Raw genomic sequence first — 17,179 nt, forward strand, 5'->3', positions numbered from 1 at the left:
GCCATGCCTACTAATGGCATGGCTGTGATTGGCCAGAGCAGCATGTGACCCAGCCTCTATATAAGCTGGAGTCGCGTAGCGCTGCACGTCACTCTGCTGTTACAAGTGTAGGGAGAGGATGCTGCTGGACTTGTGATTTCAGGGAGAGAATAGGAGAGAATCGAACTCAGCGATCTACAGAGAAATAGTTGTGTGGGTGCAGGGCACTATCGTTTTACCCTGCCCTGAGCTCATTGACCAAAAAAAACTAACTTTTATAATTCTGTTGGGTGGGCGGCGGCAGCGGCCATCTTATGCAAGCTCAGTGCACCAGCACTGCATCTGAGCTTTTGGGAAATTGCAAATCACCATTTGTTTGGGCAAACTACAACATCTGGATTAGTCAGTGTGCAATTTAAGGTAGAAATACACCCATCATTTTCTGGGGTTTTAAAAACACACTTTTTTGCAAAAATCCCTTATTTTCCTGATCTGCAAGTGTTAAATTCAAGTTTAATATATACAGCATTCATATTCTGTTACCAAAAAAAACACTTTTTTGGCAATCTACAACATCTGGATTAGTCAGTGTGCAATTTAAGCTAGAAATACAGCCATCATTCTCTGGGGTTAGAAAAACACACTTTTTTTTTCTTTCAAAAAACTGTATTTTCCTGATCTGCAAGTGTTAAATTCAAGTTTAATATATACAGCTTTCATATTCTGTTACCAAAAACACACGTTTTTGGCAATATACAACATCTGGATTAGTCAGTGTGCAATTTAAGCTAGAAATACAGCCATTTGAAATACAGCCATTTTGGGCAAAGAAATATTTACTTCAGGCCTACACTGGTTCAGGCCCTGTGAGATGCTCCCTCTACATACTGGGGTTTGATTCAGGGATTTCAAATACAGCCATTTTGGGCAAAAAAATCTTTTTATTGAGGCCTAGTCTGGTTCAGGTCGTGTGAGATACACCCTTTACATACTGTTGTTCTATTCTACTATTAATTAAACACCCATTTAGGGCAATATCCCATTGAAAAATATGAGGAGAGCGTCAATTAAGGGACGTGGCCCAGGTCGTGGTGCTGCTGGTGGAGCTCCTGTTGCAGGGAGAGGACGTGGTCGATCTGTGCCAGCTACACGCACAAGTGAAACCCCTTCCTCAGGTGCGAGTAGGTGACAAAACCTGCAGCAGTATTTATTCGGGCCTAATGCTGCTCTACGAATGGTGAGGCTTGAACAAGTATAGGCGATAGTAGATTGGGTTGCTGACAGTTGATACAGTTCCTTCAAATTGTCTCCCACCCAGTCTCCTGCTGAAAGATCAGAGTTGGCACCTGCAGCCGATGTCCATCAGTCTTTCACCTCACCCCCTTGCAAATCAGCCAAGCAGACTGAGCCCCAAGTCATGCAGCAGTCTTTTCTGCTTTTTGATGACTCTGCTGGCAGGGTTTCCCAGGGCCATCCACCTAGCCCTGCTCCAGAAGTGGAAGAGATTGAGTGCACCGATGCCCAACCACTTATCTTTCAAGATGAGTACATGAGAGGACCATCGCAGCACGTCTCGGATGATGACGAAACACAGGTGCCAACTGCTGGGGCTTTCGAAAGTGTGCAGACCAACAAGGAAGTCAGGGGTGAAGACTGGGTGGAAGATGATGTGGAGGACGATGAGGTTCTCGACCCCACATGGAATCAAGGTCATGCAAGTGACCTATGTAGGTCGGAGGAAGAGGCGGTCGCACAGAGCCACCAGTACAGCAGAAGAGGGAGCAGGGTGCAAAAGCGGAGCGGCTGTCCTCTAGACAGTACTCCTCCAACTGCCCACCGCAGCAAGGGACCGAGCACACCAAAGCCAGCTCCAAGGAGTTTCCTGGCGTGGCAGTTCTTCAGACAATGTGCTGACGACAAGACACGAGTGGTTTGCACGCTGTGCAATCAGAGCCTGAAGCGAGGCATAAACGTTCTCAACCTGAGCACAACATCTAAGTGCAAAGCACGAGCTGCAGTGGAGTAGACACCTCAAAAACCAAGAAAGGTCTCTGGCTCCTCCTGCTTCATCTTCTGCTGCAGTCTCGGCCTCTTCATCCACCTTTAGAGTGACAGTGCCACCTGCCACCCCGCAAACAGAGGATCTGCCAGCAACACCAACACCTGGGTCACCAAGCATCTCCACAATGTCCCACGGAAGCATTTTGCTCTCCATATCCCAAACGCTGGAGAGGAAGAGGAAGTTGGAGAAGTGTTTAAACTAGGGACTGGGGGGCGAGGGAAATTACACTATAGGAGGGGAAGATAGTGCAGATAGAGACCGGGGGCAAGGTAGTGGGACTGGGGGAGGAATGGAAGGAGGGACTAGAACAGTTCAGAAGGAAAGGTGTAGGGTAAAAAATATACATAAACCTCTCAAATGTATGTATACTTGTGCCAGAAGCCTGACTAATAAAACTGGGGAGCTGGAATTAGTGATGTGTGAGGAGAACTATGACATAGTGGGAATAACTGAGACATGGCTGGATGATAGCTATGACTGAGCAGTTAACTTCGCTAATTCTGGCAATCAAATAGGAAGGTTGACTATAGAGACAGCTGTGTTTAATTCGCTATGCGATTATATTACTTTGCTTTTTTTTTTTATAAATACAATCATTATAATAATCAAGTATTTAACTATTATTTTTTTTTTTTAAAAAGCAAAGTAATATAATCGCATAGCGAATTAAACTTAGCTGTCTCTATAGTCAACTTTCCTATTTGATTGCTAGAATTAGCGAAGTTGACGAATATGGAGCTAAAACGAAGATGCAGAATACTTCGTTATCTTCGTTTTGAGGAATATGACGAATACATTCGTCATATTCGCTAATTCTACCAAGCCAACCAGGTCCAAGTTGAAATAGCAATGTGATTATTTCTAGTTATAATAATCGAATTTCGATTTCAACTTAGCACTGCTAAATTCCATATTAGGCTAGAATTAATGAATATGGAATATAGCAGTGCTAAGTTGAAATCGAAATTCGATTATTATAACTTGAATTAATTGAATTGTGATTTCAATGTAATTCTCAAATCCGACAGTACATTCTAGTATGGAGACGTTCCAATGGTGATGGGGACGCTCCATGAGCACGGAAGTCATCAGAAGCGGCAAGGGGCACTGACTAGAGCAGCCAGGAAGCCAGGAATCCTAAAGGACAGGTAAGAACTACTTTTAGGAAGTGGGAAAGAAAAAAATATAACAATAAAAAAATAAAAAAATATATGAATATTCAAAATATCGAATTTATAGCACCATATTCGAAATATTCGCGAATTAGCGAAGTGCCGATATTCGCAAAAAAATAATTCGATATTCGAATATTCGCGCTCAACACTATTCAGGACCCGACTAGAGGGACGGCCATAATGGACTTAGTATTAACCAATAGGCCTGACAGAACAACAGATGTGCAGGTTGGTGGACACCTGGAAAATAGCGACCATAAAGTAATAACCTTCCAATTATCATTCAAAAGAGGATTTCGACAGGGAGGAACAAAAATACCAAACTTCAAAAAGCTAAATTTTTCCAACTAAGAGAGGCCATAGGCCTAACTAACTGGGACAAAGTCCTCAAAAATAAAAATACAGCCACAAAATGGGATATCTTGAAAAACATCCTAAAATCTCATTGTGTGAGGTACATACCGTATGGGAATAAAAGGTTAAGGAACAAAAAGAAACCAATGTGGATAAACAGAACTGTAAAGAAAGCAATAAATGACAAAAAGAAAGCATATAAATCACTAAAACAGGAGGGTAGCACAGAAGCACTGAAAAACTATAAGGAATAAAATTGAACATGTAAAAAACAAATAAAAGCGGCCAAACTAGAGACCGAGAGATTAATTGCCAAAGAGAGTAAAACTAACCCTAAAATGTTTTTCAATTATATAAATGTTAAAAAGTATAAATCTGAAGGTGTCTGCCCTTTAAAGAGTAATGAGTCGCAGAGAGCGACGAGGAGAAAGCAAAGCTGTTAAATATTTTTTTCTCCAATGTATTCACTGAGGAAAATAAACTGTCAGATGACATGCAGAATGTAAAAATAAATTCCCCATTAAAAGTGTCCTAGAATCCTGCGATATGATTGGCTGAGGAAGGGTCGTTCTTTCTTTCCTTCCTCCCTGAGAGAGACATCACCAAGATGAACGACAGCGTCACCATTAGAACTCGGAAGTTCATGATCAACAGACTGCTTCAGAGGAAGCAAATGGTCATAGATGTCCTTCATCCTGGGAAAGCTACTGTCCCAAAGACCGAAATCAGGGAGAAGCTGGCTAAAATGTACAAGACTACCCCGGATGTCATCTTTGTCTTCGGTTTCAGAACTCACTTTGGTGGCGGCAAGACTACAGGCTTTGGCATGATCTACGATTCTCTAGACTATGCAAAGAAGAATGAACCCAAACACAGACTGGCCAGGCATGGTCTCTATGAGAAGAAAAAGACTTCCCGAAAACAGCGTAAAGAACGGAAGAACAGAATGAAGAAAGTTAGGGGTACAGCTAAAGCCAGTGTGGGTGCTAGTAAAAAGAAGGACTAAAGGATCCCATGACTGTCCACATGAAGATTATACTTCTGTTCTTGTAATAAAAATGTATAAAAATTGAAAAAAAAAAAAAAAAAAGTGTCCTGTCTGACCCAGGAAGAATTACATCAGCGACTTAAAAAGATTAAAATAGACAAATCACCAGGACCGGATGGTATACACCCCTGTATCCTAAGGGAATTAAGTAATGTCATAGCCAGACCCTTATTTCTGATATTTGCGGACTCTATACTGACAAGGAATGGCGCATGGCAAATGTGGTGCCAATATTCAAAAAGGGTCCAAAAACAGAGGCTGGAAACTATAGTCCGGTAAGTTTAACATCTGTTGTGGGTAAACTGTTTGAAGGTTTTCTGAGAGATGCCATCTTAGAGCATCTCAACGGAAATAAGCAAATAACGCCATATCAGCATGGCTTCCTGAGGGATCGGTCATGCCAAACTAATTTAATCCGTTTCTATGAGGAGGTAAATTCTAGACTTGACAGCGGCGAATCAATGGATGTCGTGTATCTGGACTTCTCCAAAGCATTTGACACTGTACCACATAAAAGGTTAGTATATAAAATGAGAATGCTCGGACTGGGAGAAAACGTCTGTAAGTGGGTAAGTAACTGGCTCAATGATAGAAAACATAGGGTGGTTATTAACAGTACACACTCAGATTGGGTCACTGTCACTAGTGGGGTACATCAGGGGTCACTGAAGAGGACAGTATACTACTACAGCGGGATCTGGATAGATTGGAGGCTTGAGCAGATAAGTGGCAGATGAGGTTTAACACTGACAAATGTAAGGTTATGCACATGGGAAGGAATAATGCAAGTCACCCGCACATACTAAATGATAAAACACTCGGTAACACTGACATGGAAAAGGATCTAGGAATTTTAATAAACAGCAAACTTAGCTGCAAAAAACAGTGTCAGGCAGCTGCTGCCAAGGCCAATAAGATAATGGGTTGCATCAGAAGGGGCATAGATGCCTGTGATAAGAACATAGTCCTACCACTTTACAAATCGCTAGTCAGACCACACATGGAGTACTGTGTACAGTTCTGGGCTCCTGTAAACAAGGCAGACATAGCAGAGCTGGAGAAGGTCCAGAGGAGAGCAACTCAGTGTTACTATCCCACTTCTATGCCTCCTTGAAAAAACGCTCCTGGCGATGATGGAAGAGGATGTGGCCCAGGACAAGGAGGAGGAAGAGGGATCATTTCGTAGGGTTTCCGGCCAGTCATTCCCAAGTGGCTCCGAGGGTGGGTTCCTGCACCCACAAACTCAAGGTACACAATTGTCCAGCCAGGGCACAGTTCTGGAGGATGAGGAGGTGGAGGATGAGGAGGAGGAGATGGAGGAGGAGGAACCATGTTCACAGCACGGTGGCACCCAGACCAGCTCATGGCCATCACTGGTGCGTGGATGGGGGGATACAGAGGACACAGACGACACACCTCCCACAGAGGACAGCTTTTCGTTGCCTCTGGGCAGCCTGGCACACATGAGCGATTACATGATGCAGTGTCTTCGCAACGACCGCCGAGTTGCCCACATTCTAACTTGTGCAGATTACTGGGTGGCCACGCTGCTGGATCCCCGTTACAAGGACAACGTACCGTCCTTAATTCCATCACTGGAGCTTTATCGTAAGATGCGCGAGTACAAGCGCACGCTGGTACACGTGCTGCTGGTGGCATTCAAACCTGACAGCGGGGGCACAGTGGAAGCACAAGGCGAAGGCAGAGGACGAGGAAGAGGTCGCCAACGCAGCTGGGGCACCGCCAGCACCTCAGAAGGCAGGGTTAGCATGGCCGAAATGTGGAAAAGCTTTGTCAGCACGCCACAACAACCAGCACCACCAGCTGATATGGAACGTCTTAGCAGGAGGCAGCATTTCACCAACATGGTGGAGCAGTATATGTGCACACGGCTACATGTACTGAATGACGGGTCTGCCCCCTTCAATTTCTGGGTCTCCAAATTGGGCACATGGCCTGAGCTTGCCCTTTACGCCTTGGAGGTGCTGGCCTGCCCTGCAGCCAATGTATTATCTGAACGTGTGTTTAGCACGGCAGTGGGCGTCATCACAGACAAGCGCAGCCGCCTGTCCACAGCCAATGTGGACAAGCTCACGTTCATTAAAATGAACCAGGCCTGGATCCCTCAGGACTTGTCCGCACCTTGTGTTTGTATTTTGGATATTTCACACTATTTTGGAGTGTACCTTAATTTTACAAAATTAAATTATAACCAAAAACCTGTGTTGGCTATGTCCTCCTCCTCCACCGCCGCTTCCACCTACTCCGCTACGTCCACCGCCTCCTCAAACTCCTACTCCATATGAAACTCCACCTCATATATCCATTATTTTTTTTTGTACGTGTTTTATTTTATATCATTTCACTTTGTCATTTACATTTTCGGGTGAAATTCGCAAATTTTTGGGTGTATAGTACCTCTGCTATACCTAGTAGACAGGTTAAACAAAGAAAAAAAAATTGTCATTAACATTTTCTGGAGAAATAAACAAACTTTTGGGCTTAGTTGACGGCTTAATAAATTTCAATCATTTTTCTGTTACATTCTTGGGTTGACATTATACAATTTTAGACGTGAATAAACCCCTGCTCTGCATAGGTGACAGGAAATAGAATTTAATAAATTATTCAGTAATTAATGCGCGCCACAACCTTACATTCAATGCTTAAATTTTGAAAAGTTGTCACACTTTTATGCTTTAATAATTTCTCCCATATTTCAACTCTAATTTTAAATTTGAAAAAATGAATCCTCCCTTGGATGTGGTCTCTCTTTCTCACGCTCCCTCTCCGGCCTGGAACCCTGATTCCCCGCCACCCGTGATCACCATGGTAGGCGGATAAAAGAACATCGAAAGTTGATAGAGCAGATATCAAATTGGATCGTGAACATCACGGGGACGTGCGACATGGTGGGGCAGTAAGTGTGCACACGCCTACACGAACTGACTGACAGGGGTCAGCCCCTGCAACTTCTGGGTCTCCAAATTGGGCACATGGCCTGAGTTTGCCCTTTACCCCTTGGAGGTGCTGGCCTGCCCTGCAGCCAGTGTATTTTCTGAACGTGTGTTTAGCATGACTGGAGGGGGTTATCACAGGTTATATTTCCCAATGTTTTGGGGTGTACACTAATTCAAAAAATAAAATTTAAAACCAAAAAACAGTGAAGGCTACCTCCTCCTCCACCGCCGCTTCCACCTACACCGCCACATCCACCACCTCCTCAACCTCCTACTCCATATGGACCTGGTCCTCCTAGATCAAGATTATATATTTTTTATTTTTACGTATTTTATGTTATTCTAAGTCATTTCCCTATCCACATTTGTTTGCAGAGCATTTGCCATGCTCTTAACCACATTTTGATGCCATTTGTAGCCCTCTAGCCCTTTCCATGACATTTTTACAGCCATTTTAGTGCTCAAAAGTTCGGGTCCCCATTGATTTCAATGGGGTTCGGGTTCGGGGTCAAGTTCGGGTCCCGAACTCGAACTTTTTTCCGAAGTTCGGCCGAACCCTTCGAACTCGAACATCCAGGTGTCCGCTCTACTCTACTCATAGGGTCTCAGGGTTTAATTAGTGGCAACTAAAATAAAATACATGGCGCACTTCAGGTTGACTAATTAATCAAAAAACACATCTAAAATGAAGTGCAAACAATGCTACGTGTTTCGAGAGTGGGCCGCTCTGTTCCTCAGGCACTGTTGTGTCTGTAGAAGAGAGTGGTCCACCCTTGAAAGGTGTAGCACTGTTTGCACTTTATTTTATATGTGCAGTATTTTTTAATAATTAGTCAACCCGAGGAGCGTTCTGGAATCTCACTTTTGTCTTCCCTTTATCCTAATTTTATCAGAATCCTTAGTACATATAGATGGGTTCGCGCTAGGTTTCCACAAGCAGGCGTTTCACTCACAGGAAGATTCTACGATGTCACCAGGGCATCTCCAATATCAATCGCGATACCGACCAGCAAAGTTTTTTTCCTTTTCAGGAGAAACAGAACATAGTGCAATACCCAGGGTGTTTAATATTCAGTAAGATTTATTGTACTTACAAACATCCATTGGTAAAAAGCTTATATAGATGCCCGACCCGGGTTTCGCCTTTGCTTCATCTGGGGCGTTACAAACTGATCAGCTAAAGCTGTGTTTTTATCCCTCCCAACTCTTAGGACATATCTGGTTTCCCGAATCAGGATTCATATATAATCGTATACATTCATATCGATAAAACATTCGATTATTTAAAACATTCGATTATCTAAAATATTCGATTATTTAAAATCGCATTGTAAAATCGCAGATTTTTTTAAAAAGTCGTATGCAGACATTACATACATATAATCACCAACACATTGCTACATTCATGAAATAGTGTCTGACTTCAATAACACTGCCTGTATGCGTGCTCTGCGGAAAACATGGGCCACACCTATGGTGAGGCGTCACTCTGCATTATCATTTATACATATTGCGTGCAATCGGAAGATTGTGCTTGTAACCCAAATACCTACATATGTGTAAACACACCTATGGCGAGGACACTCTTAATATACTAAGGACCACATAAATCCTCATTACGCTAAATCATCTATTAACCCACTCATTACGGAAGTGGCTGAATGACACTGAAAACTATCTAAACTAGCGATAACACTCAATACATGCTAACTGCCTTCATGTTTTTCTGGAGAAGGGACTTACTCCATTTTTGGGACTGCTGCTTTAACCGCTCCTGATATTGCACAGAAACTTTCTTTGTATCAGAATCCTTGTTTCCGTGGAGTGGAGCTGCACCTGGTTGGCATCTGTTCCCATTCAGACCTGTATGGTCTCAGCAGTGTTGTGCCGGCTTATGCACAACCTCATCTGGTAAGCGTTACTTTCATCTGGGTGTTTGTTTTACTGATGGTCCTCACTCTATGTAGCACCCCGCTACTACTTATTTCAAAATAAAATGCAGGACATTGTTGTGCAGGACCCATGGTTCGGTTGCCCACAATGGCCTTCTATGGTGGTAAGTGGCACTTGTTACTATAGTAGATGGTAACAGAGTAATATACCGGAAGCCTATAATATGTCAGTCATAGTTGTAGAGTGCTTGAAATGTAAATAAATTGGAGATAGAAGAGCCTGTACCATGGCCTTATCCAGATTAAAAATGGAGTCAAGAGTGATAATCACATCAGGACAGAGCACTATGATGAATGTCAAGAATGGAAAGACCTCCTGCACAGGACCAACCAGAATGCCAGGGACGGGGAAAGGGGAAGGGGAGGTGGCACATGATAACAAATAAAATAAAAAAATATGTATCATTATTTTTAACTTACTTCATTTTGCTTTTCCATTTTCATTCCTTCTAAAGAATCATGATGCAGATAAAAGAGTGAACATAACTCTGGTAGGTTCTACCTAATAATTAATTTCTTCATTGTGTCATGTAAAATACATTCGACCAAAGAATGTGTTATTTCTTGAAATTGCTAAGGCGTACCCATATTTCACTTTGTGTCTGAGGAGGTGCCGGATGACAGATGTTATAAAACCTGACAGAATGCGACTTATCATGTTTCAAACAGCGGTTTATATTCCTCAGAAAAAATAAACCCTGGAGGAGGCTAATATGCCCCAGAAGATGATTATTCCAAACAGGAGTTACGTAAATGGCAATTAAATCAGATGTTAATTTCCCCCAGAGACATCATTGATGGTGAACACAAACAATCAATTACCACACATACAGTATAAACAGAAAATATAGAATTATTGTAAGAAAATAATCAAATTAGTGGAAACCTATTGATAAAAATGCACATCCAATGCTAGAGTTGATGCTACCCATTAGTGTTGAGTGAATTGAAGCATCCAAAGTGGAATTCAATCCGATGTTCGGGCAAAATTTAATAAGCCACAAAGACGAATTTCCTCACGCTTCGTGGTAACAAAGAGGATTTTTTTCTAAAATGGCTGCTGCACATGTTACAAAGTGAAAGTAAGAAGCCCATGAATGCGATATGATCCATAATGCCATGCAGCCAGCCAATCAGCAGATAGCCATCCCCTGTGATTTCACAGCCCTATAAAAAGTCTCATCCCGGGTGGTCTCTGCAATTTGACTGTGAGTCGAGCTTAGGGAGAGATGTGACAAGTGCTTATGCGTGTTTCTGAAAGCTTTTAATTGTAGAATATTGGATAGGGAGAGTGCTAGGACAGTGCAGGGAGATCATAGGGAGAGTTTTTAGACACTGTAGGGCCGAGCATAGGGAGACTGCAGGGACAGTACACGCTGAGTGTAATCATCCTGTGCATCTTGTTCACCTGCTGCCACAATCCCAGATAATCTGTTAGTTTATATATAGAATTACTGTGCTTCAGTATTAAAGGTCAGTCTCATATATTGCTACGTGCATTTTGTTCATCTTCTGACACAATCCTCATTAATCTTTTAGTTGATTAGTTGACGTATAATTACAGTGCCTCAGTATTAAAGGGCATCTAATATATCGCCGAACTGCATCTTGTTGAACTGCTGACACATTCACATTTAATCTTTTATTTTATATATAGAATTAGTGTGCCTCAGTATTAAAGAGCGGTCTAATATATCGCCGTCTGCATCTGGTTCAACTGCTGCGACATTCATACTTAATCTGTTACATTACTGGTACAGTTATGTGAACTATGGCCAGTTGCCTGGGACTAGGGATGAGCGAACCCGAACTGTATAGTTCGGGTTCATACCGAATTTTGGGGTGTCCGTGACACGGACCCGAACTATTTCGTAAAAGTCCAGGTTCGGGTTCGGTGTTCGGCGCTTTCATGGCGCTTTTTGAAAGGCTGCAAAGCAGCCAATCAACAAGCGTCATACTACTTGCCCCAAGAGGCCGTCACAGCCATGCCTACTATTGGCATGGCTGTGATTGGCCAGTGCAGCATGTGACCCAGCCTCTACATAAGCTTGGGTCACGTAGCGCTGCACGTCACTCTGCTGTTACAAGTGTAGGGAGAGGTTGCAGCTGCGATGTTAGGGCGAGATTAGGCAGTGATTAACTCCTCCAAAAGACTTCATTCAGTGATCGATCTACAGCTGTGGATCATTGAACTGCTGCTATTCAATTGCTCAGTGTTTTTAGGCTGCCCAGAGCGTTTTTCATTCACTTTTTTCTGGGTTGATCGGCGGCCATTTTGAGTCTTGTGGTGCGCCAGCACAAGCTGCCACCAAGTACATATAACCATCAATAGTGTGTTTTTTTTTTTGCTATATCCTACATCAGGGTCAAGCTGTCATCAAGTGCATTTAACCATCAATAGTGTGGTTATTTTTTGGCTATATCCTACATCAGGGTCAATCTGTCATCAAGTGCATTTAACCATCAATATTGTGGTTATTTTTTGGCCATATACTACATCAGGGGCAAGCTGAGCCTGTCACAAAGTGCATTTAACCATCAATAGTGTGGTTATTTTTTGGCTATATCCTACATCAGGGTCAAGCTGTCATCAAGTGCATTTAACCATCAATAGTGTGGTTATTTTTTGGCCATATACTACATCAGGGGCAAGCTGAGCCTGTCACCAAGTGCATTTAACCATCAATAGTGTGGTTATTTTTTGGCTATATCCTACATCAGGGTCAAGCTGTCATCAAGTGCATTTAACCATCAATAGTGTGATTATTTTTTGGCTATATCCTACATCAGGGTCAAGCTGTCATCAAGTGCATTTAACCATCAATAGTGTGGTTATTTTTTGGCTATATCCTACATCAGGGTCAAGCTGAGCCTGTCACGAAGTGCATTTAACCATCAATAGTGTGGTTATTTTTTGGCTATATCCTACATCAGGGTCAAGCTGTCATCAAGTGCATTTAACCATCAATAGTGTGGTTATTTTTTGGCCATATACTACATCAGGGGCAAGCTGAGCCTGTCACAAAGTGCATTTAACCATCAATAGTGTTGTTATTTTTTGGCTATATCCTACATCAGGGTCAAGCTGTCATCAAGTGCATTTAACCATCAATAGTGTGGTTATTTTTTGGCTATATCCTACATCAGGGTCAAGCTGAGCCTGTTACAAAGTTATTCTCAATAACTTCACACACAAGCTACTGTTCAATTCCAAGTGTAATTCTGTGTGTAAACGTATACCTGTCACCCAGCGCCTAAAAAATAGGCCTCAAATTTATATTCATCCAAATTTGTCATTATTGCTTTAGCTGGTCAAGTTATTTAGTGTCCGTCAAAGCACAGTTTTTGTTCTGGGTTGAAATACAATTCCCAATTTTGCAATTCTCTAAATTAGTGGTTTCTGCTGTATCAGGCCTACTTTAAATCTATCCCTAAAAGGGTATATAAGATTCAAGGTGCAGATAGGGTTATTCTCAATAACTTCACATACACGCTACTGTTCAATTCCAAGTCTAATTCTGTGTGTAAACGTATACCTGTCACCCAGCGCCTAAATAATAGGCCTCAAATTTATATTCAGCTAAATCTGTCATTACTGGTGTGCCTGTATTAGTGTAATACGGTACCTAAATAGATAGCCAGATAGTGTTAGGTGTCTGTAAAAAAAGGCCTGAATTTTAATTCAATACATTGGACCGAATAATATTTTTCTTATTGTGGTGAACGGTAACATCTAGTAAGTGACGCGGAAGCGGACATGGTCGTGGTGGTGTTAGTGGACCCTCTGGTGCTGGGAGAGGACGTGGCCGTTCTGCCACAGCCACACGTCCTAGTGTACCAACTACCTCAGGTCCCAGTAGCTGCCAGAATTTACAGCCATATTTGGTGGGGCCCAATGCCGTTCTAAGGATGGTAATGCCTGAGCAGGTACAGGCATTAGTCAATTGGGTGGCCGACAGTGGATCCAGCACGTTCACATTATCTCTTACCCAGTCTTCTGCAGAAAGCGCACAGATGGCGCATGAAAACCAAGCCCATCAGTCTGTCACATCACCCCCATGCATATCAGGGAAACTATCTGAGCCTCAAGTTATGCAGCAGTCTCTTATGCTGTTTGAAGACTCTGCTGCCAGGGTTTCCCAAGGGCATCCACCTAGCCCTTCCCCAGGGATGGAAGAGATAGAATGCACTAACGCACAACCACTTATGTTTCCTGATGATGAGGACATGGGAATACCACCTCAGCACGTCTCTGATAATGACGAAACACAGGTGCCAACTGATGCGTCTTTCTGCAGTGTGCAGACTGAACAGGAGGTCAGGGATCAAGAATGGGTGGAAGACGATGCAGGGGACGATGAGGTCCTAGACCCCACATGGAATGAAGGTTGTGCCACTGACTTTCACAGTTCGGAGGAAGAGGCAGTGGTGAGACCGAGCCAACAGCGTACCAAAAGACAAAAAGGGAGCAGTGGGCAAAATCAGAACACCCGCCGCCAAGAGACTCCGCCTGCTACTGACCGCCGCCATCTGGGACCGAGCACCCCAAAGGCAGCTTCAAGGAGTTCCCTGGCATGGCACTTCTTCAAACAATGTGCTGACGACAAGACCCGAGTGGTTTGCACGCTGTGCCATCAGAGCCTGAAGCGAGGCATTAACGTTCTAAACCTTAGCACAACCTGCATGACCAGGCACCTGCATGCAAAGCATGAACTGCAGTGGAGTAAACACCTTAAAAACAAGGAAGTCACTCAGGCTCCCCCTGCTACCTCTTCTGCTGCTGCCGCCTCGGCCTCTTCTGCTGCTGCCGCCACCTCGGCCTCTTCCTCCGCCTCTGGAGGGACGTTGGCACTTGCCGCCCAGCAAACATGGGATGTACCACCAACACCACCACCTGCGTCACCAAGCATCTCAACCATGTCACACGGCAGCGTTCAGCTCTCCATCTCACAAACATTTGAGAGAAAGCGTAAATTCCCACCTAGCCACCCTCGATCCTTGGCCCTGAATGCCAGCATTTCTAAACTACTGGCCTATGAAATGCTGTCATTTAGGCTGGTGGAGAAAGACAGCTTCAAACAGCTCATGTCGCTTGCTGTCCCACAGTATGTTGTTCCCAGCCGGCACTACTTCTCCAAGAGAGCCGTGCCTTCCCTGCACAACCAAGTATCCGATAAAATCAAGTGTGCACTGCGCAACGCATCTGTGGCAAGGTCCACCTAACCACAGATACGTGTACCAGTAAGCACGGCCAGGGACGCTATATCTCCCTAACTGCACACTGGGTAAATGTAGTGGCGGCTGGGCACCAGGCGGAGAGCTGTTTGGCGCACGTCCTTCCGCCGCCAAGGATCGCAGGGCAACATTCTTTGCCTCCTGTCTCTTCCTCCTCCTACTCAGCTTCCTCCTCCTCTTCTTCCACCTGCTCATCCAGTCAGCCACACCCCTTCACCACCAACTTCAGCACAGCCCGGGGTAAACGTCAGCAGGCCATTCTGAAACTCATATGTTTGGGGGACAGGCCCCACACCGCACAGGAGTTGTAGCGGGGTATAGAACAACAGACCGATGAGTGGTTGCTGCCGGTGAGCCTCAAGCCTGGCCTGGTGGTGTGCGATAATGGGCGAAATCTCGTTGCAGCTCTGGGACTAGCCGATTTGACGCACATCCCTTGCCTGGCGCATGTGCTGAATTTGGTGGTGCAGAAGTTCATTCGCAACTACCCCGACATGTCAGAGCTGCTGCATAAAGTGCGGGCCGTCTGTTCGCGCTTCCGGCGTTCACATCCTGCCGCTGCTCGCCTGTCTGTGCTACAGCGTAACTTCGGCCTTCCTGCTCACCGCCTCATATGCGACGTGCCCACCAGGTGGAACTCCACCTTGCACATGCTGGACAGACTGTGCGAGCAGCAGCAGGCCATAGTGAAATTTCAGCTGCAGCATGCACGGGTCAGTCGCAATGCGGAACAGCACCACTTCACCACCAATGACTGGGCCTCCATGCGAGACCTGTGTGCCCTGTTGCGCTGTTTCGAGTACTCCACCAACATGGCCAGTGGCGATGACGCCGTTATCAGCGTTACAATACCACTTCTATGTCTCCTTGAGAAAACACTTAGGGCGATGATGGAAGAGGAGGTGGCCCAGGAGGAAGAGGGGGAGGAGGAAGAGGGGTCATTTTTAGCACTTTCAGGCCAGTCTCTTCGAAGTGACTCAGAGGGAGTTTTTTTGCAACAGCAGAGGCCAGGTACAAATGTGGCCAGACAGGGCCCACTACTGGAGGACGAGGAGGACGAGGATGAGGAGGAGGTGGAGGAGGATGAGGATGAAGCATGTTCACAGCGGGGTGGCACCCAACGCAGCTCGGGCCCATCACTGGTGCGTGGCTGGGGGGAAATGCAGGACGATGACGATACGCCTCCCAAAGAGGACAGCTTGTCCTTACTTCTGGGTAGCCTGGCACACATGAGCGACTACATGCTGCAGTGCCTGCGCAACGACAGCAGAGTTGCCCACATTTTAACGTGTGCGGAGTACTGGGTTGCCACCCTGCTGGATCCACGGTACAAAGACAATGTGCCCACCTTACTTCCTGCACTGGAGCGTGATAGGAAGATGCGCGAGTACAAGCGCACGTTGGTAGACGCGCTACTGAGAGCATTCCAAAATGTCACAGGGGAACAAGTGGAAGCCCAAGGCGAAGGCAGAGGAGGAGCAAGAGGTCGCCAACGCAGCTGTGTCACGGCCAGCTCCTCTGAGGGCAGGGTTAGCATGGCAGAGATGTGGAAAAGTTTTGTCACCACGCCACAGCTAACTGCACCACCACCTGATACGGAACCTGTGCACAGTACCTGTGCACACCCCTCCACGTACTGACTGATGGTTCGGCCCCATTCAACTTCTGGGTCTCCAAATTGTCCACGTGGCCAGAGCTAGCCTTTTATGCCTTGGAGGTGCTGGCCTGCCCGGCGGCCAGCGTTTTGTCTGAACGTGTATTCAGCACGGCAGGGGGCGTCATTACAGACAAATGCAGCCGCCTGTCTACAGCCAATGTGGACAAGCTGACGTTCATAAAAATGAACCAGGCATGGATCCCACAGGACCTGTCCATCCCTTGTGCAGATTAGACATTAACTACCTCCCCTTAACCATATATTATTGTACTCCAGGGCACTTCCTCATTCAATCCTATTTTTATTTTCATTTTACCATTATATTGCGGGGCAACCCAAAGTTGAATGAACCTCTCCTCTGTCTGGGTGCCGGGGCCTAAAAATATCTGACAGTGGCCTGTTCCAGTGGTGGGTGACGTGAAGCCTGATTCTCTGCTATGACATGAATACAGATTCTCTGCTGACATGAAGCCAGATTCTCTGCTATGGGACCTCTCTCCTCTGTCTGGGTGCCTGGGCCTAAATATGTGACAATGGACTGTTCCAGTGGTGGGTGACGTGAAGCCTGATTCTCTGCTATGATATGAAGACTGATTCTCTGCTGACACGAAGCCTGAATCTCTGTTATGGGACCTCTCTCCTCTGTCTGGGTGCCGGGGCCTAAAAATATGTGACAGTGGCCTGTTCCAGTGGTGGGTGACATGAAGCCTGATTCTCTGCTATGACATGAAGACTGATTCTCTGCTGACATGAAGCC

General features: G+C 45.0%; 1 protein-coding gene across 1 annotated transcript; it reads left to right on the top strand.

Annotated features, from left to right (window-relative positions):
- The first annotated feature begins 4,140 nt into the window (after positions 1 to 4,140).
- LOC120986641 (40S ribosomal protein S24-like) lies at positions 4,141 to 4,660 on the top strand. The gene has a single exon (XM_040415305.1). The coding sequence runs from the start codon at positions 4,178 to 4,180 to the stop codon at positions 4,574 to 4,576; it is 399 nt and encodes a 132-aa protein (XP_040271239.1). The 5' UTR covers positions 4,141 to 4,177; the 3' UTR covers positions 4,577 to 4,660.
- Positions 4,661 to 17,179: the final 12,519 nt, after the last annotated feature.

Source organism: Bufo bufo, chromosome 1, assembly GCF_905171765.1.
Source record: "Bufo bufo chromosome 1, aBufBuf1.1, whole genome shotgun sequence".
Taxonomy (NCBI): domain Eukaryota; kingdom Metazoa; phylum Chordata; class Amphibia; order Anura; family Bufonidae; genus Bufo; species Bufo bufo.